Here is a 27,677-nt window from a genome sequence, read left to right as displayed (position 1 = left end):
GGGCGGGGAGGGGGTCAGAAGGAGAAATCCCATAAGCTTATCTCCAGAGGGAGTAGCAAGCATCTCTTAGCCATTTTAAAAATCTGCAATGCTAGGTATCTTACCAAAGATTATTCTGTTACTATAATGTCAGTGTTGAGATTCAATATACTATGGTCTGGCTCCACAGACCACAGTCTTCCCAAATAAAATTAACTAATTTATTCTGGGTGAAAAAATTAGGAGACTTCTAACACAGCAAAAATATACTAGTTTTATATTTTTAAAAAGGTTCCACTTCTATAGAGGGTAATCCAACTTATAAATCACTCAAATGATGACTTGAAGATAAATAATAAATTAATGTATAAAATACAGCCTCAAACAAATCTTGAGTAACATGAACTGTGCTCGTCAAAAAACTTCTACCTGATGGATTTGCCAAAATAACTAATCCTCCGCTTCCTTTGCAAAACACTACCATCCCATGATCAGTAAATGGCGAAAATACCCACACACTTCTACTCCCACTAGTCAAACTGTATATTTAACAGTTAGTTGTGTTTTTTCAAACCTGTCTGGGTTATACTCATAGCTAAATGTCACACAAACCCATAAAAGCAGAGTGTGAAATAAAAGGCTGTTGTTTCTAATATTCTTAATATGAAATGTTTCTAAAAGACATTTTAAAAGTCAGTCTCTTTAAAACCAACGAAAAATACCAGAAAAATAATCATAAATCCACAGGACATTGACTCAGATGGTTTCGCAACTGTCTACGAATTCTCCAATTTAAATTGGAGAATAAATTTAAATTGGGAAATTGGAAAGATGAAAATAAAAATTATAGTTAATGTACGAATATTTAGACCACAAGAAATTTATAGTTAAATCCACCACTAATTTAGCCTTTGAAATATGACTTGTAGATAGACAAATAATGAAGCAATAATATCTTTACTAGGACAAAATGCCATCATTTCAAGTCAAAGTAATTATGAAAAAAGGCATGCAAGACATTATAAATCATAAGATGGCAAAAAAAAGGCGAAGATATTTTCCCCCAATTCCACATTTAAAAAAAGTCACTAATACATTTTTTTTTACTATTTTTATTATAGAAACGAAAAAATATATTTATATCTTTTAGGTACTAATCATTTTAATATGCTACCACTGACAATATATGACAGTGGAATATTTTCTGGACTTAAACAGAACATATATTACTGGAAGTATAAACAAAATTTTATTAATGTGGTTTTAAAGTTTTTTCCGAATGCTTAAAAATTATAAATGCTAATTTGTTTTCAGAGAATAAATGTTATAATTTTTTTTCAGGAGATAATATACTCTGATAAGAATCATGATTTTCTAGAGTAAAATACTTTAACAGATTCCCCCCCCCTCTTTCTTCTGCTCCTTGTTCTCTTAAAATATAACTGGAAATCAGAACAACAAATAGGCAAACAGAAACATCTTTGGTAAAGTCTATTGTCAAATATACTCACTCGAGGACTAAATAGGTTAATTCCAAATGAAACACTTACTATAATTCTAAGTTCTTTCTTTGATTTTTCTCATGACATAAATGGCTCTTTCCAGCCATACATACACTCTGTGCCTTTTTTGGGGGGGGTGAGGGGGGGCGGTGTTAGAGTAAATTTTCTTTTCTCTCTCTTTTATTTCTTCCTAATTTAGTTTCCTGCCTTTGGTATGCATTTAAAAATTAATCACAACCATCAAACATGGAATTTTCCCTATTTCTTATTATAAGGCAGGCAAAAAGATAAGGGGAAAAGAATATCTCTGTCCAACTGTTGCTTTTCCCCTTTTAATTCCAGGGCAGCCACTTTCACTCTCTTATTCTTTGTTTTCTTTCTAGCATAAATACTACTTGAGCTTAAACATAGCATTTTGGGATAGGTTGAAAGGTGTTATGCATCAATGAGAAAGGAAAAAGATGAAGTTACAGCTATGTAAACAAAGAGTTTTCTAAACCTGGTTAGTCCATCATTCACATAAAAACCCCCACTAAGACAGGTTAATACGATTGTGTTGCACGTTTAGGCTCAGCAGCCTAAAGGCCCACACTAGTGATTAATTCTGGAGATGAGGCAACTCATCTGGGAATTAATCAGATTTTAACTCTGCTCTTTCTCTCTGTCTATGTGTGCTCACGCATGTGCACAAGTAAATAGGTATATAGACATCTCAGTAGAATTCTATGTGAAGGAATGACAGCAAATTCAGAAGAAAAAAAAACTTTGCTATTTAGCTAAAACAAAGTAAATTGCCAAATGGGGGATTCTTTCTCTTCCAATGACAAATTATACTCTTTTACCTATTTCAAAACAATTTCATAAATTATTGTTTAATAATCCTCCAGTATAATTTCCTAATGAAATTCATCACTACTTAATGATATTGCATAGCTAAAATCATAACCCATACTGGTGACATGATAATACAGAGAAGTTTAAAAACAGAAAGAGGTTCCACAGATTAATGGAATGCACAGTTTGTGTTACAGCCATCAACCGGCTCAATTGAATCACATCCGCCTGAGCTTAGCAGCTTAAAATTCATTCCACAGCTTGCAGTGCTGACATGGATATGATAAGACAGAAGAACAGAAACACCACTCTGAAGTAACCTAACTGAACTGCACATGTTCTGACCCTTTTTGTCCTCCCTGGAGCTTTTGCTACCTGGCAAATGCCACTCTAAAACTGCACTTGTATCTCCAGATCTTTGCTGTTAGCCAAGCAGAAACCTATTTCTCTCAGGGACTAGCAGGCAGAGAGGTGTTCTCTGAAGAAGACTTCTAAATGAGTGTGTGAGCTGAACTCTTACTGAACTGAATTAATTATTAACGATGCAGATGGAGCTGTCCAAATGATAAGAATAGCTCCTGACGTGTCATGATCCAAGCTTTCATTAAACCATTTCAGGCATACTAATGGTTTCCCACTGCTCATTACTTACAAGCACTTTTCTCATAGATATAATAACTCTAGTGGCCTGTAGGCAAGACAGTCAATAGAAATACAGAAGTAGGAAGTTTTATCTTCCATAGCATGTTATTTTTCTTCACAGAACATTATTTAAAATGTACACTTATTTAATATTACTAAGTTAAATGGTTTCAATTCAGGAAAGCTGGAAATGGAAAACTTGTTATGAGCATACTCCTGAGAAGTATAGTACACTATATAATTTATATTATTAAGATTTGAATCTAAAATGACTTTTAAATGTCCTATGTCACCACAAGGATATATGTCAGTATATATACTAATGTTCAACAAACATGTACGGTACAATCATATCATATCTCAATTTAGGTTACATGCAAGATAATGTTTCATACTCTATACCACTCTTTGTCTCTCTGTGCTGGGACAATTAGAGGGCAAAGCAATTGCAAGAGAAGAATTACTCCCAGGACCTGTACTGTGATTGCTACCTGCTGTTTTGTTATGTTTTAAGTTGGGAACACTGTTCCCAGAAGCCCTTCACATCTCAACTTAAATGATTTGGTAGAGGATAATAATGACGCCGTAAATGGGCGATGTAATAAAATGTCCTTTACCTATTTTCTTACTGGAAGCTGAGTATATGTGAATATTAACTCCTTTTTGCCAAGTGAACTGTTTTTCAACACTCTAAAGTCAGTATGTATGTTTAGAGATAGAAAAAAATAAAACTGCAGTACAACAGAAGTACACATAATACTTTTAAGACCAACTACCCCTAAAATAGTCTTTACAATTTTCAAAATATCAATATGGTTGGCCAGAGAGGGAGAAAGAAACCGGTGACTTTAAGGCTCATGCCTCCTCATGTCAGCTTTTTGTCTTATAATTCGAGGTAGGCTTAGCCCATGTTAATATAAGTAAACCAAGAACAAAAACTAGGACAATTATCTGGACTGAATAATTCTGATGAGAAATGAGCTTTCTAGGAACACTTAAGAATGTTTTACTAATTTGATTCATTGCCATTCATCTCCAATTTTCATTTTGCTTTGTATAAGTGTGTAAAAAAAATCATTTTAATGATGAAAGTACATATGCTTGAAGTAGTTTTAAATTTCCTCGAACTGCTAAAATTTTTCTCAATTTTATGAAACACTAGAAAACTACAGAAATATCCTAATAACCTCATTTGTGTCACTTTTTAAAGGGAAGAAAAACCTTAAATAGTAATAAAAAGCTACAGGCAATATTTAAACTTGCTTGTGTTTCCTTTTCAATCTTATAATGGTCAATAACACCTATTTGTAAAACATAATGCTAAAACTGAGTGAAAAGTTTTAAATACTGAAATCTATTTTAGCTACATTGTTTTAACTATATTTCAAATATTCAACTAACAATAGAAGTTAAAATATACCTTAATGTCATCATACTTAAATTACATCAAAAATTTTTAAAATAAAAGTTTCTTAAAAACCAATATTTTTGTTTGGTATTTTAAGTCTTAAAAAAGGAATTTTATTTCTAATGAGTTAATAATTGATTTATTATACATTCAATAATCTAAGCTGAAAACATCTTTTTGTGCTCTAAAAAGAACTTAGGGTGTGGACATTTATTTAAAACTACTAAATTACTATGTGGAAATTAAGAGAATAAATATTAAGCTAATGTTCTTTCACTTCCACACAACATTCATTTAATTCATAAATGCTACACAGGATTAGCGCAGGACTGATATTAAAAATTTTAGAGACATATCTTCCTGAATTAAAACTCTTAGCAAAAAACTCTACTACTCAAAAACAAAATATGCTATACACTTCAGTTATTCCTTTCTAATTATCAAACTAATCTCAAATCATGTAATGTTAACATGGCTTATACATGAGTCTATTTTTTAAGAATATGACATGACATTTTATCAAACTAAAAAAAAAAAAAGAAGTACTTTTTAGAGAGAGCATTTCAGAAAAAGTACTAATTACCACTTGTATAAACTCTCAATAATGGTACAATATTTAAAATATACTACATAATTTTATACTATAAGCTAGATGTGTTCATAATCTTTGAATTCACTGATAAATTAACAATAAAACAAATTATCCCTTTTTCAATTGCACTGCTAAAGCAGCAAGCTAAAAGTAAGGGGAAAACAGAAGTGGCTTACCAGAATAATGAAGGTAACAGGTCCAATGAAACTCCATATAAAATAGTTATCAACATGAAGCCAGCAACTATTTTGGGGGGGAAAAAAAGAATATGTATTAAGTAGCTTCATGGATCCTCAACATCAAAAGGAAAACAATTTAAAAAATCTAACAAAACTACCTTCGCATTTGCCTTTGAAAACTCATTTATTATAGGCAAGAATAATTTGATTAATTCTGAGTTGGCTTTGACTTAAAGAATAGTAATTTATTTACTTCAACTTACTGGTTTTCATTTCAGGTTTTAAGTTCGATAAAGGCATAATTATGCTTGTATGGGGAAAATAATAAACCCCAACACACCCTAATCCCTAATTCATAAAGACCTCTGACTTTACTAAGAAAAATTTGAAACTCAATGTTCCAAATTTGTCTCATCATTTTAAAGTTCTTATCTTCAATTTTTGCCTTTCAGGTCTATATGTGAGCTAAAGTGTTTAACCCTATGGAACATAAAAGACAAAAAAATGTGTTTACATGTTATGTTTGTTGCAAAACTGTATAGCATAAATTTAATACCTCAACTGGGAATGGATGAATACTAGAAAAAAATCAAAGCATAGACTCATACAGTATTAGAGTAAATGATGCATAAACTTATTAAGACAGATTTTACTTAGTGGTTCATTTTTCATATAACACTGAATCCCCACTGAATTTCTTTTATTTGTCTTTCATCATCTGTACAGTCAAAAAGCTTTCTTTAGTCCAAAGAATCTTTATATTACTAATTTTATCAAAGGAAAAAATAAACAGAATTGGAAGGCAAATTCATGCCTCTAGCAAATAAAATCCTTAGAAACATAGCTATGTCTACCTTCTGTCACTTTCCATAAATATCTATATTTTTATAAATAAAAGACAGTGACTCATTTTAATCCTTTCAAACTGCCTGATGAAATATTATCAAAGTAAAACATATGGGAAGGAATGTGCTACTGTCACAACTCAGAATGAGAGTTAGCTAGAGGGTCGGCTGCACAAAGAGAGCTAATGAAGCATTAGCTTAAAACTGAGTAGTTAAACCTGTCAGATGCTTTAAGTTCAGAAGAATTTTTACTTAATATCTTTCTAAGGCCAAAAAGTTATTTACTTTTTCAATTTGTTTCAGGTCAATCTTTTGTGTTAAAAAGAAAGTCCATAATTTAGAATCTGCCTCGCCAGAGTACAAATCCTCTGAACCTAGAAAATTACAAAAGACTTGATTGTAATTTGTGCACGGCATGCCCATTCTCTTACCAATAAGGCTTTCAGAGGCTATTTTAGTCTGTCAGGGAACCTCACTGACAGCTAACAGGCTTTAAAAAATTATTCACTTGAAAAACACTCAGGTCGCTTGCAATTACTTACGCTTTTTCTGTTCCATAGCTCTTATAGTCAATAGCAGCTGAGACTCCAACCACTGTGGCAGGAAACAAGTAACCAGCAACATAGTAATATTTCTTCCTTGAATATTCACTTTCGAAAACTTCAACTAACATTAGATAGAGCTGCACACCTTCTAAGCACATCCAAGCAAAAGCAGCCAAAAAGAAAAAGTGTAAAAGTCCTGCAAATATTGGGCATGCAATCTATAAAGGAAAAGAACAAAAAAAAGAGAACACATGAATAAAAACAGTCTACTCCAAAACTGCAAAACAGTCACTGATAGTGCTCACTATTGTCTTTAAAATATATCATTATTTAAAGTACTGCTTGTTTAGATGAAAACAAATTACAAACACTGCCAAATTTGAAGAGTTTAATGCTTATAGAGTATATTGCCAGGTATGCTAGAAATTTTAACACTCTAAGACATTATTATTTTTAGTGAAATTTTGTGCAAATAAAAAAACATATCTTAATTTCTCTTCTAGAATTAGCTATTATCAAATCTGAATATTCTACTTGTAGATGATCTGTTCTGTTAAGTCTTTAGAATGGTCGTTTCCAGATATTTTATTTCTATTTTTTTCTGTAAGAGAATTTTTGAAATTTGCTTTAATTACAGATATCATAGGCTCTAATTACATAACATGATTTTCCCGTCAGTCATATGTGGAGCACTCTTAAATTAACCCTGGTGCAGATGAATATAGGGTGAACAATTAACTAATGATTAAGTTCTGTTTCTAACATTAAGACCTCATGATGAATAAAATGCTCAAAATATGAAGAAATAATCACTGGTCAGAATGACTATGCGAGCAAAGTGAAAATTGTAGTAATAGGATCTTTTCATTTCAGTATCCTCACCATTCTTCTATTCAAATTAACAACCCAGAAAAATACAACTGTACCTTAATACAAAAAGTGAATTAACTCATAATAACTTTTCTTAATGACTGGGCTTTTATCACAGATTATCCTTCAATAATTGCCATGTCAATTCTATTAAATTACAAAGTAAAATATTACTATCAGCATATGAGTGGATTCACACTTGTTATAATAATTTTCAGAGATCCAAGGTCAATAAACTAAAAGGAGTACTTACCATGTATTTTGTCTTATCAATGCCTATTAGAAAAATAAATTCAGCAATGAAAAGGTTGATACAAAGGTTCTTGTGAATAGTATTACGGTCACTCTGTAGACCACGGAAAAAGCAGAAGGTGAAGATGCAGATAGCCAGACAAACAAGGGAGATGACAATTCCCACCCAGGTGATGACTTTAAGGAGTAATTCATGAACTCCATCTTTGTACTAAAAATAAAAACATATGAGGAACATTAATATTCTTGTATTACGTCACCTAAAGGTAAGACAACTTTCACATGTAATAGCTCATCTTTCAATACTAAACTCTCAGAAAATTCATGTGTATTCAAAGAGTGCTCAATACTAAAAAGATATTTTGATCATATAACAGAGTTCAATATTATCTTATCAGCTTTTATATCCAAAAAGTGCAAGAGCCCAATTACTTCAAAGTAACGACTGAAATAATTATCTACATAAACAGAGAAACTATATAATACAATAAAAGATAGTTATTAAAAATAACTGGCATTTTAATGACTTCTCAGGCTAACACATAAGTCAAATTTTAAGTATTAAATTTCTCCTTTGGTTTTTATATTATATTTATATACTGAGTCAAGTACACGGCATGACTCAGTATATAAATATAATGTAAAAACCAATGCTACATTCCTTAAAATATTTTTATCTTCTGGCTTTCATTCTCTTACTCACAAAAAGGAATACTAAGAAACATTCCAGAAATCATTCAGACCTTTCAATAACTGTAGTTTTGTAGTGTGCAAAATGGTTAGGAACCTTAAAGTAATGGTTTTTTTATGAGATTCAAACATTCAAGATGAGGAAGGCAGGTTAAGCATTAGAGCCCTCTTTAGTATGACCTATAGCTTCTCAATCCCTGACCACCTCTGCCAAACATCTGTCCAAGGAGAAAAACTTAGAATAAAGTCTGTAAAGCACATGGTTTTGAGAAGTAACAATAAATATAGTGGAAGGCTTCCTAAAATATATGGACAGTATAGAAAAAATTAGAAATCCACATTACTTTGTTTGCTTTTTACTTACGATAAGCACCCAAAAAAGGGACTATTACACAAGCTGTTTTGAATCTCTGAGGTTTTTCTCTGCTACTAATTAGAAGTGCAAATACTTACTGCAATTTCCCTGTGGGCCATGAGAATTGCAAAATTTGTTAGGTGGCTGCATGCACACGTTGTACGAGTTTTATTAGTGTCAACCAGCTTGCAGCCCTGGGTAGACCAATATCCCATCATAGTTCTCTCTGAGTAGTTCCAGAAGGAGCAGTTTGCATTGAAATAATTGTCAGGCTGGGAAATAAAATGACAAGATAAAATTAGGATTTCACACTCTAAGATGGCAATCGCAATTGTTTAATATGTGTAAAAGGTAATTTAGATTAAACTTTGCATGTTTCGGACTATAAAGTTTTTCATCAGCAAAACTGTAGACTATGTTATACAAGGCAGATATCTAACTTAAAGGGGCTTTATAGTCCGAAACACTCTAAAGAGTACTCTAAATTACCAAAGACCTATTTGATACAATTACAATTTCCATCTTATGATTTTACATACTGATGGTAATTAGAATCATTTCTTTTTCTTTTCTGACAAAATTAGAGCCATGAATTTGTCCTGAGAAAAAAATTCTATGATGACCAAGTGTTTTAGAATCCATTTTCGGCTCATTTTTGTTCTCACAGGTTAGCAATGTCAAGATTCTCAGAAGAGTCAATTGACTGCGGCCACACAAATTTATTTTCCTTTGCCAATTCTGGAGAACTACTTGGCTATCTGTGGGCACTTATTCACTCTACTTACAACAACTGTCAAAATTCTGTGGACAAACTTGCATTCTAAGGCACAGTAGAGAAATCACATGGATTCAGTCCCAGTTTTTTTAAAAAACATAGTGTTTGATAATTGTGGCAAATATGATCACTAAAAGCAAAAACAAAAAACAAAAACCAATCTCCCCGAAACAAACAAACACCCCAAAACAAACTGCCAGACTAAAAAGGTGGAATCTTATCAGTTAATACTCACCCATCTTGATGCTAAGAGTTAATTTTCCTTCTAAACCAAATTATTCATTTACATTTTCCTGCTGATTACTTATTAGCTTTCATTAAGAATACACTTAAGTTCTAAAAATCACTGAACCTCCTTTAATTTTATGTTCACAGGCTTAAATAAACTCGTGTCTCTGACCTAGTCCAACATTTGAAATTCAAATGGAAAGGTCCTTTCTTTCCTCTTGGCCATCTTCCCCACTCTCTCACTCCCCATCCCTAGGCACATCAGTTTTACTTTCCCTCCTCACTGGTTTTATAACCTTCTACTACTTCATTAGCATATATAACTTACATCAATGTGTGGCAGGGTAAAAAGCACAGGATCTGTCAAGTATACTCGGCTGGATTCTTTATTGATTGAAACTGAAATGACGTGGGAATTCACTGCAATGGTGCTATTACGACCAATAAAGTCAGCACCCAATTTTATGGTTGCATTTTCTGTACTGAGGAACTGTCCCAGACTCCGGTAAATGATGAACACCAACTTTGCAAGCCCTAGGAAGGTAAAATGGTCATATGGCTTTACAGAAAACATGCTTATGAATAATAATAAAAAAATATACATTAAAATAAGATTAAATGAAAAAAATTCCTTATAGAATCTTCACTTAGATTTAGTTTATTGGGAAAAAGTAAAGCATTATTTTAAATCTGCTTTTAAATGTTAAGCTCTATTTGTTATATTAGAAGTTAAATATGCACTCAGCATTTTGGTACTAACAGGTTTAAATGAACAACAACAAAAAAAAAAACCATCAATTTTCAACGGACTGTTCCATCTTACCATTCCTGCTGTTCTGTTTGACAGTATTTGCAGAGAGTTGGATAGAGCTGCCTGCTCCTTTGATGCCCAAAGGAAATTTAAAGTCTTGGACCTGTCCTTCTGTACTGAGTACTGCAACTTCTAGAACTAGATGAGGCAAAGGATAAAGAAGAAGAAATAAAAGGGCATACTTTAAACTACAAAAGAGGCAAATGATAATTGCATGGAATCCATTGTTTCTTATCTACTTACAAAACATTACTGTTTAGATTTCAACAAAATCATGAACAACTGAATTATTCTAAGATATCATAAGCCTCAACTACTCTAAAAAATTTCGTATAATCATTTTTTCAGTTTATCTTTTGTCATCAACTAATTCCGGATTTTTAGTCTACGAAAATGAAGTGTATAAATTCACAGCACACAATTTCCAAAGTTTCATTTAAATCATTAAATTAAACAACAATATTTCAAAATGATTTTTTTGGCTCTTTATGTTAAATAACTCTTCTATGACCATTACCTATCAATGGTAAAACTCAATATGAAGTACAAATCTGAATGCCTTTATTGCATGTATACATCTATTTCTATGTATATGATTAATTTTAATATGAAGATTACATAGATCAGTTTGCAGTAATAGATTTTCACTAATTTCTAAAAGTAGTAAGACCAGCATAGCATATTTATGAGAAAATATCTGGTATTATATTAAAACTTCCCATTAATTCTAATTAGTATCTGTCAATCTTTACATATTGTAGTTAGGCAAAATAAGCTTTCTGCACCAAATCCGGCCTGCCACCTGTTTTTGTAAATAAAGTTTTATTGGAATACAACCAAGCTTACTCATTTACTTATTATCTTATGGCTGCTCTGGTGCTACAATACCAGTTAAATACCTGTAACTTAGACTACGTGGCCAGGAAAGCCTAAATGTATAGTTTGGGCTTTTATAGTAAAAATTTGCCAACTAAGAGCAATACCTACTCTTAATAAATCAATAAATACAGTATATATTTTTCTTTCGGTTTCAACCTCTCAAATGGTGTATATCCTTGCATAGCTAGTTCTATACTTAAATACATTTGTTTGTGTACACACACACACACACACACACACACACAATTCATCCACTTTCCTTCTCTTTACAAAAATGGGCTTATAGCATTATAGAGTAACTCTTGGATACTCATTTATTTATTTTTTTTTCATCTTTCACAACTTTGTTTTGTAAAACACATGTAGATTTAGCTATAAATATGAAATCATATCACTGGGAGATTTTTAAAAGCTATCAGACCACATGTCAAGAACCTGAAATACAAGTTTAAACTCCTAGAATTCTATTAGCTCCAGAAGCTGACTGAGATATTTCTTTTATTGATCTATGCTTAGAAAGACTAAGCAGGTAGGTGAATGAATAATCTTTCCGCATGTTCAGATACCATGTGTGTGGGTATGGGGTGAAGGGGAAAAGAAGACTAACAAATAAGTACATTTAATATATACCTCTCTCTTCCTTACGCTGATAGGGACTCTTAATTATTAATTATTCTTAAGTAAGGTAGAAGACAGGGTGAAAGAAGGAAATCTTTTGAGTTTTATGAAATGTTCCAAACACAGATATCTATGTACCAAGACTTAATTTGACTCAACAAATATAAAAATCATAACCATAGTAAAAAATAATAATAATTTGTCGGAATTTTTTAAGGTTCATTAATACAGATCTTAGTAGAGAATTAATAACTTTATACCAATAAATGAGTAAATTTATATAAATGAATAACAATAAAAACAGGCAAATGGGAAAACTTACTAGAAATATAAAACTGACTAATAAATTTAAAATGCCAACAGTTTATGACCATTCAAGAAAATAAACTGATACTTAAATATACAGATGCAAAAATATTTAATAAATTATACATACTTTATGTATAACATCCTGAACAAATTGATTTTAACTCAAAAATACATACAGAAAATAATGCATTAGAAAATATAATTCACCAAATTAAGAACTTAAAAAATATTAACAGAAAGAATTCAAAAACTTCAACGCCTACTAAATATAAGAAACCTTCACAAAAATAAAGGAATAAAAAGAAAATTCCTTGCTCATATAAAAACTTTATTATCAGAAAAGGGTTATCTTTTCAAACTTATAGCAAACACTGGTAAAAGACTCTAGAAGCATTCCTTTTAAAGTCAGGATGATCCCTATCACATTTTATTTAGCATTGTACTGAAAGACTTCGCTAATGCGGTGATTAAGAAAAATAAAAAGTACAAAGACTGGAAAGAAAAAGTTAACATATTATTATTTAGAAAAATGATTATCTACATAATAGTCTTCAAGGAGAATTTATATACTATCGGAAGTAAAAGAACTTTGCAATGGTGCAATCAGCAAACAACAAACAATTAGAATACATAATTTAAAAACAGATACTATTAACAATAAAAATTTTACCTAGGAATAAACCCAGTAAAACTACAAGATATTAATGAGAAAAACACAGAACTTTAGTAGAAGACCTAACAACAAATGGAGGATTATATTATGGTGTTATTTGGGAGAACTCAACAAGTAAATCTGTAATATTTCTTTTAATATTGATCTGTAAACTCAATCTAATAAAAATTCTAACAATATTTTTTGTGTATAACTTGACGAACTGTTTCTAAAATTCACGTGAGGGAGACATGCCAAAACTAGCTAAGGCAGTTCCTCAAGGAGCTGAGTTGAAAAGAACTCACCAGATATTAATATTATTGAAACAAAACAAAAACAATGTAAAACATACATTCCTAACATTCCTATCAAGTAAAGCAACTTGATATATGGCAGAGATATCATTAAAAACCATTAGGAAAGGAATGGACTACACACTAAAAGTACTGAACAACTTATGAAAAAAGGAAATCAAATTAGTTCCCTCCCTTATATCATAAACAAAAATAAATTTCAGGTGGATTAAAGACATAATTGTAAAATGGTAAAGTTTCATCATTTCTAAAATAGAAGATCTTTCTAACTCAAAAGTAGAGAAAATTTTTTTGAGTAGGACACCAAAAAGGAAAATATTTCTTACGTAAGATACCAAAAACACCAACTCTAAAAGAACGGACTGACAAATTTTACTTCATTTTTCTGTAAAAGAAAAGTTACCATAGCCAAAGCAAAAAAGAGAAAATGTAAATAAAATAAATATTTGCAAACTATGTAATCCTTAAAGAATTAGTGTCCATAATGAATTATCTACGGAGAAATAAGTAAACAGGAAAAAGTTGTGGATAACAAATTCACAGGATAGAAAACTAAAATACCCAGGAACACATTGAGTAAAGAACTGCAAGTTGTGTAGTAAAGAACTGCAAAGTAAAACAGCAATGTTATCAATTTGAATCCATTAAAAGGACAAAGTTTATGTCAATAATAAATGTTAGCAGCAAAGACAGTGATGGGGAATAATGGTATTACAGGTGAGAATGTAAAATAGTATTAGAAAGCAATTTGGCAGTATTTAGTAAAGTTGAAGATGGGCATGCTCTAGCACCAAAAATTCTAAGTATGTGTGTGCATATGTGTGCATGTGTCTAGAAAGGCACATACATTTGAGCAAGAAGACATACAAAAACTTTCACTGCAGTTTTCCTTATAGTATCAACAAAAAAAGCATAAGTCACTAAAATATCACTGGCATAGTTAAATAATCATGGGGTATTCTTAGATTAGATGAATATGCTAGAGAGGCACGTTATCAACATGCATACACAGAAAAATTACAATGGTAGAGAAAAATTATACAATTACATTTATAGTGTGAAATCATAAATGTTATAAACATAAAAAGTAATTGTTAAGTGTACACTACCTGTAGAGCAAAATTTAAAAAAACAGCTTGCTAATGCTAACAAATAAATTAAGGATGAAGGTTACTGCCTTTTGATCAGATGAGGAAGGAGAAAATTGTTTACACAATCTGTAAACAATTTCTTTCCCCGAAAATCTGAAACAAATATGGTAAAATACTAAAATATGGCTTAGCTGGATGACTAGAACACAGTTGTTTATGATATTCTCTATTTCTGTATGCTTGAAATAATCTATGCCTTGTTCAATAGATTCCATGAAAGTGAATACACCTGATTCATAGGAGAGCCACCCAGAGCCTCCCTTACAGCCAATTCTGTGATAGGATTTTAATATATTTCTGTCCTATTTTTAAAATTCATCACAGAGGATTTGCTGCAATGAGAGGAAAGGGGAAGCAAAGTCAAAGAGCATATAGGGAAAACTACATTCTGCCAGGATATCCACCACATTGTAGGGTCCACTAGCCTGAGTCCTAGGGTAAAAACAACATGGAGTAGATTGAAGATGACAGGGAGCAAGGCCAAAAGCCAGGCTTCAATGGTGACACAGCATGAAGAAGGATAAACCTTTGTTGTTGTGAGCTGGTGTGACTTTGGGGGTTTGTTACTGCAATATAACTAAGACTAAATTGATGGATACAATCATGCTGGCTGCTGAGCTCATTGGGAAAATAAATGATAGGGAATTTTATAATGGATGAATTAGGCTAATAACACCTAAATCACCTAATCAATCATAAGATCACAAAGAAAGGCAACCAAACATTTATGTGCCTCTTGAATATGAGGCAATAGAAAGTTCTTATGGGGAGATTAAAAAAATAAAAAAACAACAACAATAAAAAACCTTAAACCTGACCTGATCAAGCCTCTCGATCTAATATCAGTATACATTGACCATGGTAAAATGATATCATGGGGGTGAAATAAGCCAAATCCAGAATGTGGGAAATTTTACAGCAAAATTATCTGCTCAATTTTCTTCAACAAAAATGAAAAAAAGGTTTTTTAAAATAAAGATGTAGGGAAAAATGACTTTTAATTGAGACTTTTAATTATGTACCAATAAAATGTATGGCATGGACTTCTCCATATCCTAACAGATAAATTAACAATTTTTAAAAATCAAGTCAACTTAAACACTTTTTTGTTATCTTTTGAACATATTTTTGTTAATTTATTAAATTGTTAATTTATTAAATTTGTTAATTTATTAAAGTGACGATGTGTTTTTTATAAAGTATGGCTACTGCCATGCCACCCTGAATAAGCCCGAACCTGTCTGATCCTGTCTGACCTCTCTGGTCAGGTCTGGTTAGTACTTGGATGGGAGACCACCGAGGAAGACCAGGTGTTGTAAGTGTAAAAAAAAAAATAAAATAAAAGAGAGATTGTAAGCTGACAAGGTCCTTACAATCTGTACGGTCAACCAAGGGTTACCTCGCCTAAAATAAATATAGATAGATAGATAGATAGATAGATAGATAGATAGATAGATAGATAGATAGATAGACAGACAGATAAATGGATGAATGAATAATAAATAAAATATGGATCATTTACGGTAATAATATGATGTTAGGATATGCTTTAAAATAATGAAATGGCAAGAATAAGAAGTGAAACAGGATTAGCAAGATGTTAAAACTGGGTAATAAAGATTTTTTAGTTAAAATTAAAAACTTCTGCTTGAGATACTACAAAAATTTTAAAAGTCACATACTGAGGGAAAACATTCACCATACATATACCCAACAAAAAATTTGTATTGAGAATATATAAAGAATCTTTATAACTTACTAATAAAAAGACAACCTAATTAAAAGTGGGCAAAATATATGAACAAGATACTTCACAAAAAGATAAATGGCCAAGAAGCACATGAAAAGTTGAACAGTTATCAACAAAACATAACTTAGCAATCACATAAGTGCAAAATAAAACCAAAATGAGATGCCACTACAAACCATGAGGCTAAAATTAAAAAGACACTTAAGACAACCTTAAATATTGGTGAGAATGTGGAGCAACTGGAACTCTCATTGCTATTAGTAGTATAAAATGCTACAACCACTTAGGAAAATAGCAGGTTTCATAATAACAGTAAAAAAGTGGAAACAACCTAAATGCCTAACAGGTAAGTAAATGTACAAGTAGTGATGTGTCCTTATGATGAAACACTACTCAGCAATAAAAAGGACTGAACTACTAATGCACCAATATTGATAAATCTCAAGAACATTACTGTGTAAAAGATAAAAAAAATAGGATATATTGTATGATTCCATTCAACTGAAGGTCTAGAAAAAGCAAAACTAAATTACTGTGACAGAAAACAGATCATTGGTTGCTTAGAGCTGGAGATAATGAGGAGACTGACTGCAAAAGAGCATTAAGAACTCTTTTCAGGTGACAGAAATGACTGTGCTGTTGGTTATATGGGTGTACATTTGTCAAAACTTATCTAACTGTACATTTAAAACAACTGTTCTTACTGTATATAAATTATACCTCAAAGTTGATTTTTAAAAGCTATAACCAGATACAATTATACCAGATATAATTATACCATTTTTATGAGGTCATGCATAAGAATAAACCATATAATAAAGTTAAATTAAGGATTCAAGGAGAAATCCCTAAGGAGAAAAACCAAATTGTCTTAAAAACCAAAGATACTATAACCACATCCTAAATTTAGATAAGAGCATCAAGAGGGTGAAGACGGAAAAGGATATTTTTGTCCTCCTGTCTAAAAAGAGAATAAGTCTTAGGAAAAAGTTGAATGTTTTCCTATACTAAATCATATATAATGCTTGTCACAAAAATTATTTATATCTTAGAAATAAAAAGACATAACTATAATAAAATATGCAAAGCAACTTTCATAGTAATAATTTTTGGGTAATCAATATATGCATACAGTAACTTTAGGGCATTATTATTTGAGAAGTTAGTAATATGTGTATTACATTCTATAAAAATCTCCACCCACAATGTTCTTTTATTAATTAAAAAAGAAGTATGAAGAATAATCCTTTAGTGCTCACTTTGGGAGCACATATACATAAATTAGAATGATACAGAGAAGATTAGCATGGCCTTGAGCAAGGATGACACACAAATTCATGGCCAAATGGGAGAGCGGTGGGGAGCTGGGTGAAAAAGGTGAAAGGAGGAAGAAATACAATTGGTAGTTACAAAATAGTCACGGGGATGTAAAGTACAACATAGGAAATATAGTCAATAACATTATAATAACTATATATGGTGCCAGGTGGGTACTATGTAAATTATGCATGTCTAACCACTATGCAGTATACCTGAAATTAATAAAGAATAATGACTATCAATTGAAATATAATTGAATATTAATTAATTTTAAAAAAGAATAATCTTTTAAAACTTGGAAAAACACAGGTATTGGGGAAAATATATTCCTGGACATTTAAATTTTCAGATTATGTCTCAAACTGCAATAAAAATATCCCAAACATATAATAGTGCATTCTACATTATATGAGGCTGATGCGAGGGAGCACAGACTGTCAACCTTGCCTGTCAAATTTTCTTGCACTCTTAGAGCATAAGAGGGAAATTTTAGATTTTTTTTTTCTGTTTTTAAAATAGCCTTTAGAAAATTTAGAATACAAATTGAGATCATAACACATCACTTCAAATAACACTTTCTATAACTCACCCTCTAAAACAATAAAGTCTATAGTCCTTTATCCTTACAGGTACATTACTGGAAACATTTGAGAAGACTTGTTTAATGTATACCTTAGAAATTTCATTAGACTACTAAAAATGAACCTCAAAAATAATAAAGCTTAAGACAGAAGGGGGAAGCTTTATTCATTCTGTATTACTACTAAGGCTATGGTAGAGCATAACTTCCTTATGACTGGTCTCCCAGATCATGACAGGCCAAATTATTTTGACTTCATTTAATGTGAAGTCATTGAGTTATTTATCCTTCTAAAACTTAATAAAAACAGGATTTTAACATTTTATTTCTTTCTAAAAATTTAGTTATTTAAAATAAACTTAAGGTTTTGAATTTAAATCCAAGTATAATCCGATTAAGGTCTATTTCTTCACATATACCTTACTTTCCTACATTTTTTAATATAAAGTTTCATAATTAGACAGGCACAATTAGGCAATAAGATATAGCATTCCAGCTAGCAAGACTCCATTCAATATTTGCTGCTCCAACATATTCTCTTTTGGTGAAAGAGCAGTCTACCATTCCTCCTGGGTTTTGTTTTTTGTTTTTTGTTTTTTGTTTTTAAATATATGCTTGGGAAATTTTTTTACTTTACTAAGGGATACTATAAAACTTCATCTGAGCTCAACCTCATTAAATAATCAACTCTAAATCAATCAAGACTAAATTAATAATTTTATTATACTTACTGTACTTCTTTCAAACATCATTGCAAGTTAATTCCTACCTCTCATTGCCAACATTTAAATTCTAAATTTTGCTTCAAACTGTCTGCAGCTATTGTGCAATCCATGAAGCATGGATATTCTGCATTATGGAAGATGGAGTTCACTGACCACATTTTCACCTGAAGGCGATTGTGTTTAATATAAACATTTGGCTCAAATTCTGTTTGCCTAAAATATTTGAGTTGGAGAATATATCCCAGAAAGTAATTTAAATTCATTAGGAACATATTATATCAAATGGAAAAGCATTTACCACAGTTCCAGAACAAGCACTTTCATTATTCAAGTAATCCATATTTGGGCATTTAAGTACTCTTTACACATTTTTCTTTTAATGATTTTTCAGTTGAAACACACACACACACACACACACACACACACACACACACAAAACCAGCTTTTCAAAGATATAGGCTAGATTTTGGCTTTTGCATTAATTTTATGAAGTGTGATCAATAATGTGTCTTGTTCGACAATCAAAAATAACTTGACAAAAGAGAAGGTTGGCACTGGGAAATAACAGATTCAGAATGGAAACATTCTCTTAAACATCGATCTTCTAAATTAAAATTAAACCTGTCAACAGATTGATTCACTTACCAATATTTTCTGTAGGCATTGAGACCCTGGTTGGTTCAACCAGATTGTCAGCCAGGACAAAAGCTCCTTCTTCCAATGTATCGAGTAACATTGTTGCTGTATGTGCTTGTTCAGAAGAATTCATGTGTTTCCATGATTCCAAAGCTTCAGGTCTCAGCAGGTTGTCCACTGTGTCAACAATTGCCTGCATCCATTAGAAAAACTATCATTAGTTTTTACTGCTTCTAGTACCAAGGTCATTTTCAATCACCGATTAGTGACAATTGTAATACTTATCTGCCATGATGATTGACTTTTAATTCAAGATGAAGAACACCTGGACAACATATATCTGGTCAACCTGTAACATATCTGACCATTTCAAAATAGGCCTACCTGAAGATTGTAGACTATTTGATTATAAAGAATAAGTGTAAAAAGATGGCTTGTTTCTGTTTATCTAATCATCTCAGTTGTTAAAAATACAACCAAGCATCAGATCTTAACCTGAGGTATGACTCTTACATGCACAGTCATTCCTACTTATAATCTCAAGACTTAAACATTCTAACTAGAAAACACTGAGGTCTCTGGAGTAGCTGAATATTTATGCTTGAAATTAAAATGCATTGTTTTTTTGGAATTTGAATAAAAATAATAACCTAAATTGTGCCTTATAACACTGTCTGCTTATTACCACTGGAAAAAAACAAGATGATTTCAAAGTCTGTAAATTAACTGCGAACAGTTTCACTATTCCAATTATCTGTCCAGCAAACACTTGAGAGTACATCTTAATTCATAAACAATGATTTGTTTTCAAATGAATCAAGAGAACAATCAAAATATTTAAAGCCTATACAAATCATTTAATGAGAACAGAAAGGCAGAATAAAGTCTTCACAAACATCAAAGTTGTAAATATTCATATATGTAGGTTTAGTTTCAAAATAACATTAAATAAAAGTATAACCCAGTCAGTTAAACAATGAAGGCAGGCTTCTGTACTGATACTTATTGTAGCTATACAATGACTATGGCTTAGATAACCAAAATCACTTAGTTTATTTACTCTATCTCATTTACCTAGTCGTAATCCGTCATTACGCCCATATATAAATTGTTTTGATCTACTAGTAATCGCAGAGGAAAAAAGAACATTCATTGCACAAAGAACAACAAAAATTGCTAGTTTGAGGTACTATATTAAAATAAGCAAGGGGAAAAGCTGTTTGAGGCTACTGTCAGAGTAAGATTAATTAGCTTAATCCATCTTAATATCCTTGTTCTGTCTGCTTTGTGAGCCACCACGACCTTCCTGGCAGGTGAAGATACTTCCAAGTGGCGTTAAAGGCTTTTTTCTTTCTCTAATGGGAGATAGAATAGTCAAAATGCTCACACGGATACTACTGCAACCATTAACTAGAGTGGAACAGAAATTGGTCTGCTGAGGCCAGATTCATTAGTCACCAAAAAATACAGTCTGGAGCCTCTAATCTAAGTTACAAATGAGTCCTCTGTCACAAAGCGGGGACCCACTTCATTTGCATAGTGTAAGTCAGCTTCTGATTTGTAATTTAAGGAGTTTTATGAGTCTTATCTGAACAGTGAAGCTCATTTGTGACATACTGAAAATGACACTGGCCAGAAATTAAGGTCATGCTGAAATTTACTATGTAAACACATGACTTGCAGATGGCATGCTTTTATTAATTTGAAACACTCCTTATTTATTATCATTAGTACTTTTCTAGTGGAATCAAAATGATCATTAGCCTAATCATATTCCTGAAGTAGTTTCTCCCTGCCAAAGGAAACAAGCTATTCTTTACCCACTGAGATATGTGTCCTGGGCGACACCCCAATGATTACAGTTCACACGTTAACTAATACCTTAAAACTGAATTGAAAATTTCAGTATGACAAATTCTACACTCTTTAGCAGTTATTTCTTTGCCCCCCATTATAAAGGCTAAAAAGAGACTTCCAGAATTTTACTATCTAAAAACATATTTTCTGACCACTGTTTCTTGTAAAGTTCTCAGATCCCACAATGCCTATTACTAACTAGTGAAATGCCATTCTTTTTTTCTAGACCTTGCCAACCAGTATTGGTGAAGTCAGAGCTTTTGAATAACCACTGTTCTAAAAACTATGAAGTTCTTTTTTTTTTTTTTCCTGTCACATGTATATGGTTTAGTTCTTCAAGGTTTGGGATATGGTCCCCAGATGAGTAAGATTTGAAAGTAACTATCCTCCCAAGTGAAACTTTTAAAATTCAGAATAGAACAAATGGCAATGTGGTATTATTATTTTGATCTGTCGCACAGAACTAGCATGGTATACCGTGGAGGAAAACCAGCCGACGTAAACAAGGATTCAAAGCCAAACAGAGGCTTTCTGTTCTTTTTAGCCTGATAAAAACCAACATATAACACACATCGATGGCATTGTCACATTATTTACATTTCATTTCTAGCAATCCATCCCAATATCAACCTGATTCTAGAAATGACCCCTAAATATTTCAGGACAAAGCCTATTTTATTTTATAGTTTACCACAGAGATAAGAAAGCAGTGACTTTTTCATGCACATACATTATGACTACACAGTCTTTGATATGATAAACTGCCAAGAATATATCATAGCTGTTTTACTCAAGGTTTTTTTTTTTTTTTTTTTTTAAATCTGCAGAGATGACAACAGGAAACAAAGAGACTGTATGATTACTTTCCAATTCGGGGGATATTTCATTAAAATTCTTGTACGTTTGGATGAATGGGAAAACAGCAAAAATTATAAAAATAAATTATTTGCTTATTCTGAGAGTAATATACCTGTGAAAAGCCAACATTTGTACAGCTGATATGGGGCACATTATATAATTATCAAAGACTGAAATACATTGGATCATGCAGCAAGATGATAGAGCGTGGCAGGTAGCTGAAGAAGGGAGAAAGCAGGTGACAGCACAGGAGAGATACCTTAAGGTAAGCCCTGCATGTCTTCTCTCGTTTTTGGAGCTTTTTAGTAAAAGAAAAGAAAATCAGAGGTTAGATTTTACCTGTTGAAAATGAGGGAAGAAGAAATCCTCAAAAATTAAGCTGGTGTTCCTGAGCTCAGAGTTTATTAGGTACTGTAGTCTTCTGGATTTTTGTGAGTCTACCCTGACTGCTCAAATTATGTATTTATAGTTTTTAGTTGTGTTTTTCTAAGTATATGAATTCAAAGCATCTTGATAAAACTAGAGACAAAATACATGGTCAAAAGGAAAAAAATGATTTTTTTTTTCACCCTATAAAACCATACTGGCCACAGATTTTGAACTCATATGAATCTCATAAAACATTTATTTTACATTACAGTTAAAATAACTATCAAATTTTTGTCACAGTAGGAAACTATACTCCTAGCGAGGGAAACTCGTCCTTCTCTCAAAACCTGCACTGAAAACAGTATTTCAATGTCTAACATTCCTACATGAATCATAATTTTGCTACAACACTAAGAGTTCAGTGTATTAGTATACAAACTATATGAGTTGTAGGACACATAATCTCTCCAAATGCATTCTAAAGTGACAGTACTGACCACAAACAGGCAGAAGAATTTGCCACCAACTAAGATCTCCCTCAGGTAATTAACTTTTTTTTTTTTTTTTAGGTCACATTGCTCCTTTCTCAATTGTAATTCTTTCTTGGGAAACGAACCGATTAGAAGTTTTGTTTCTGAGTTGTATGTCAAAGGGGCCAGAGGTGTGGCAGTCAATTGCTAGAAGAATCCAGAGCTGCCATACAAAATATCTAATTGAAAATAACGGAAAATCTCTACCTACCTTGTTATAACTCCGTCCAGCTGAATCTTTTTCACTGGGTTTCAGTTCCTGCAGCTGTGCATCAAGAATATCCACCAACTGCTCCATCAATCTCACTGAAGAACTCACATCCCCAGCAAACACTGGCCCTTTGGTATGTTTAGCTAGTTCATTGGCAAGACTAGCAGCATTTTCTCCACTTCTGATCTGAAATGCCAATTTATATTATCTCAGTAAGATTTCTTGTTCTGTTTGTGGCTTCTTGTTATTCTCCTAAATATTTTTGTTGTGGTGAAAAATATGTTTGCAAATATGTCAAAATCTGTAACTGAGACCGATAACTTTCTCTTCATTTCAGACGATTAAAGGTTCTTAGATCCTCAACACACAAAAGAAAATTTCAACCAGACATTTAAAAGAAACAAAAGGAAAAAAAAGAAAACCAGAAATCCTTTTTAAGTTTTCAGACAGCCCTCTCATTTCACCGTAACCATTTTAAACTGGTATTTAAAAATTTCATTTATTTATTCCAGTGATCTAGAAATTAAAATCAGAATGTAATCACTATGATCCTGAGGGTTATTATCTACTGCTTGCATTTCAGAAAGGTAGATGGGAAAGGAGAAACTAAAATGTCACTGCATTACACTGTAATATTAAAGTTATTAATTTCTTTTAAAGCCATTTTTACTTATTCTACTATAATCATCTGTGGTATTAACATCTGCTTGCATTCTGTAGATTCAATTGCAAACATGATATTTGATTTATTAGGCCAATGCACTTAGTCTTACAAACATCAAAAGAAACAGAACTAACTAAATATAAATGAAATTAAGCAAGTATGTACTCATTACTCATTAAAAAGCTTAACATAGAAAACAGCATGCCCCAAAACATATGTAACTTTGAATAAATAGTTTACAGACAAAACTATGCATAATTTTTTACTTTTGTACTGAACAAAGAACAGTGAAGCTGATTTTAACATATAAAGCTCAATTATTTGTGTTAGAAGTTAAAGCCCTTAATCACCAATATGTATCATATTAAAAGGTTCCAACCAACCTTCTGAGCCAGCTGATTCACCCAGTGTGAGGTACAGTTGCTAAGATCGGGGCCCTTAGGGTTCCATGTTCCAGTGGAAACCATGCAGAGATACGAGGCAGTTCCTACAACAGATGTAGAAAACAACAGTGAAATTGAAACCATTTTTCTGCATGCATTCAGGAAATCAGCTATGATGATCCTACCTTGCATGTTAAATTTTGAATAAACGCTAATGGTACTAGTTGACAATAACTGACAAAAAGTAGGGTAAAATGCAGATTACAAACTGTAAATATAAAGTCAGCATAGAAATGTCAAACATTTATAGCACACAAACAAAAAACTCTTAATTTTCTTGGGATTCATCCAAAATGATACTTATAACGAGAAAGGCAGCAGTAAGAAAGCCTTACCAGAGTCTATGGGCAAAAATCTCAGGCTTGACCTAGGTCTTTAAGAGGGAGAAGTAATTCAGGGCCTGATCTTAAATGATTTTCACAGTTTAAAAACCTTTAGGTATCTACAGATGCTATATTCCCAAAGCAAAAAAAATAAAATAAAATAACAAAGTAAGCTAAATCTCTCCTTCCTCAAATAAAATCATTTCAGTGTAATTCAGAATCTATCTAAACTAAAATTTAAGATGTATGTATAGTATTTTACAAGAAATACCTCTTGTTCCCTTGGGACATGGTCGTTCAACCATCATTCCCCTTTGTGTCTGAGGCCACCTTATCCCCCTCGCGTCTAATGCTTCGCAGAATCTCTCTGGCAGGGGAAAAATATTTGTTATAGGAGGAATTTTGGTTGTAGAAACTGCTGGAGGTGGTTTTGTCCCTTTGCTTCCTTCCTGTGATCCAGCTACAGTTGTGCTCATGGGGCCTTTCTGTGAAGTAGTGCTTGTGGTTGGTACTGTGGTTTTGAACAGCTCAGCTGAAGAAGTTATTGTCACAGCTGTGGTAGGCACTATGGAAAAAAGATGAGCATGTTAATCTCAAACACACACTCACGCTCACATACAGGCACACACTTGAACGTGTGCATGTATGTACACACAAAACCCCACTCATCCAACTATACTCAAACCAACAAAATGAGCATTACTGAGAACATCAGTAGCTGGGATCTGATCTCTTCGTTTATTCCAATTTACTCATATTGTTGGCTAATTGATGGCAGTGTAGGCTCTACTATAGATTTTGCTGTATGATTCTAATTGTGTTAGGTTTACTCCTCAGTGAAATATTTGTAATATAATCTAAGCATAATTTCATCATATACCTAATAGGAAATGAAGGACAGTTTTATATAGTTTCAATGTACATACCAAATGCATATTTCACTACTAAATAACTTAGAAAAATTACTTTCTTGTATAAATTCATACTCTATAAACAATCAAATTCAAAGTGTCAACAAAAGTCTGACAATTACATATAATTAGGACAATAGAAAATTTAAAGTCACCCACTCTACATCTTGCAGGAAAATAAATACTGTGACATCTTTCCACCCAGCAGACATTCTTGCTTGAGAGACTTTTGAGCATGCTTGATTAGACCCAAACAGAAGATAAGCTTGGCACGCTTGTGCTGTTTTAGTAAGAAAACATGTAAGGCTTCAGCATCTTTACTTTTGAAAATGTAGGTATGAAAAAGCAACTAGTTCTGGTCTGAGGTTATAATGCAATCTCTTATCAAGAAAATAGGTAAGATAAAATCATGCCTAATTTGAAACCAATCCTGTATTAATTTACTGACTCTTAGAAGAGAGTATAAAAGCAACTATTTACCCATTTAAAGGTAGAAATTTAAAAAGAAGTTTTTTAAAAGATTATTTTTGACTTCCAACATTACTTTCAAACTGTGAAATCCACTAGGTTGAAAAATGGAGCTTAAAGTTTCCTTCATTAATAATCATTTGATTAAACAACAAAAAAATTCTTTCAGTAAAATTCTAATACTGTCATTTGAAATCTATTAGGTGGTCACACTGAAGTTTTATCAACATTTATAGATACTGGCTCTTAAAACCTTATAAATATGATGTCAAGAGCATAGCAAATTAAAAATAACTTTTTTTCAAATAATCTTATAAAAATAGTAACTTATTTTATGCTTTCTCTATACATAAGAAACAAAACAGAACGTTGAAACTTATTAGAAAACAAGTTCCTATTATCATTATGTTTAATGTTTTAAGCTCTAGTCCATAAACAGTTGTTTATACAATTCTGAAACTACTGACAGAGTATGCTGTTTACCAGAAAAACTAGTTATTAGTTCTTTCGTAGTGACAAACATCTTGTTATCAATAAGTGCACTACACACTTTCTACTTCTTTTTTCCTTCTATAACCAGGGAAACTTCTTAAGCATATGTTTTGTTTCCAGGGCATAATTCATTGGCCAGATGAGAGATGCCGGTGTACGTTAGTCAAACGTCATGCCCAGCCAGCTGCTGTAGGAACCATTCAAACCCGTCTATCTTTTTCTGTAAAGCGCTTGCCTGACATCTTGTTAAACCTCCGTAATTTTCTTTTGATTACAATGCAGCCAGGCTTTCAGTGCTTTCTCAATTAACATTTGTCAAAAGCATCACAAGCTTTTGCATATGTCAAATGACTGCTGCTGAATCCAATTTTAAAGGAAAGTAGAGAATTGGAGCAATATGAGAAAAGGGTAGAGCGAAGTGGTTCAGCACTACACCATCTTATGTACCCCACAACACTGTACTAATTAGGACGCATTTAATCACTGAAATACAAATGAACAATCCTAGAATTACTGATCTGTTAGCTAAGCATCAGCAAAGATTCATAATAGCAGTGAGAATAGGTAATAAAATGACCTCTAATAAATGCATAACATTTCATGCAACATTCTGCGGTCTGCTTCCATGAGGTTTTTTTTTTGATAATTTTCATACCTTTTCACTTTTTGTTCATCAAAAGAAGTTTAAAGGAATCAACACATTCTTTGAAGGCAAGTAAATAAAATATTGGGTTATCGTGAAAATAAACTTTAAGTGGCAAAATTAAACTTTTTTGAAGGATAACCAGAATTTCTGGGATTTTGCAAGGCTAACGTTTAGCAACTTCAAGGAAAGCAATTTTTTTATATAAGGTTGAAGCTAGAAATGCAGAGTTATTTCTAAAAATTAGTATTTCTTTCCATAGGTGAAGACAGGGCATCTGATAAAAACTCACACTTATTCAGAACTTATGTGAGAGATGCTATGCTAATTGCCATTCAAGGAATGTCAGATCACCTTTTTTCATCCTTACCACAAACCCATAAAGTAGGCATTATGATCATCTTTCTTTTACAGATGAGGAAACTGAGCCATGGTGAAGAAGGCTAAACAATTTGTTCAAGGTTACT

At 32.2% G+C, this 27,677-nt stretch overlaps 1 protein-coding gene and 1 pseudogene across 10 annotated transcripts in view; one reads left to right on the top strand and one right to left on the bottom strand.

Annotated features, from left to right (window-relative positions):
• The window catches only part of ADGRL2 (adhesion G protein-coupled receptor L2), a 180,153-nt gene that overhangs the window by 16,354 nt on the left and 136,122 nt on the right, over positions 1 to 27,677 (bottom strand). For all 10 annotated transcript variants that reach the window (XM_039838674.1, XM_039838679.1, XM_039838678.1 and 7 more), the window contains exons 6-15: positions 24,968 to 25,261; positions 24,314 to 24,417; positions 23,267 to 23,452; positions 19,451 to 19,634; positions 10,520 to 10,645; positions 10,025 to 10,230; positions 8,792 to 8,965; positions 7,650 to 7,859; positions 6,524 to 6,744; positions 5,134 to 5,200 (exon numbers count right to left, since the gene is read on the bottom strand). In XM_039838674.1, the coding sequence (XP_039694608.1) occupies positions 5,134 to 5,200; positions 6,524 to 6,744; positions 7,650 to 7,859; positions 8,792 to 8,965; positions 10,025 to 10,230; positions 10,520 to 10,645; positions 19,451 to 19,634; positions 23,267 to 23,452; positions 24,314 to 24,417; positions 24,968 to 25,261 (1,772 nt within the window). The remainder of the gene's footprint in view (positions 1 to 5,133; positions 5,201 to 6,523; positions 6,745 to 7,649; positions 7,860 to 8,791; positions 8,966 to 10,024; positions 10,231 to 10,519; positions 10,646 to 19,450; positions 19,635 to 23,266; positions 23,453 to 24,313; positions 24,418 to 24,967; positions 25,262 to 27,677) is intronic.
• LOC120583568 (uncharacterized) lies at positions 17,432 to 17,520 on the top strand (annotated as a pseudogene).

This window comes from Pteropus medius, unplaced genomic scaffold (assembly GCF_902729225.1).
Source record: "Pteropus medius unplaced genomic scaffold, Ma_sr-lr_union100, whole genome shotgun sequence".
NCBI lineage: Eukaryota > Metazoa > Chordata > Mammalia > Chiroptera > Pteropodidae > Pteropus > Pteropus medius.
The sequence above is the reverse complement of the archived record's forward strand: the minus strand, read 5'-3'. Positions and strand labels throughout refer to the sequence as shown.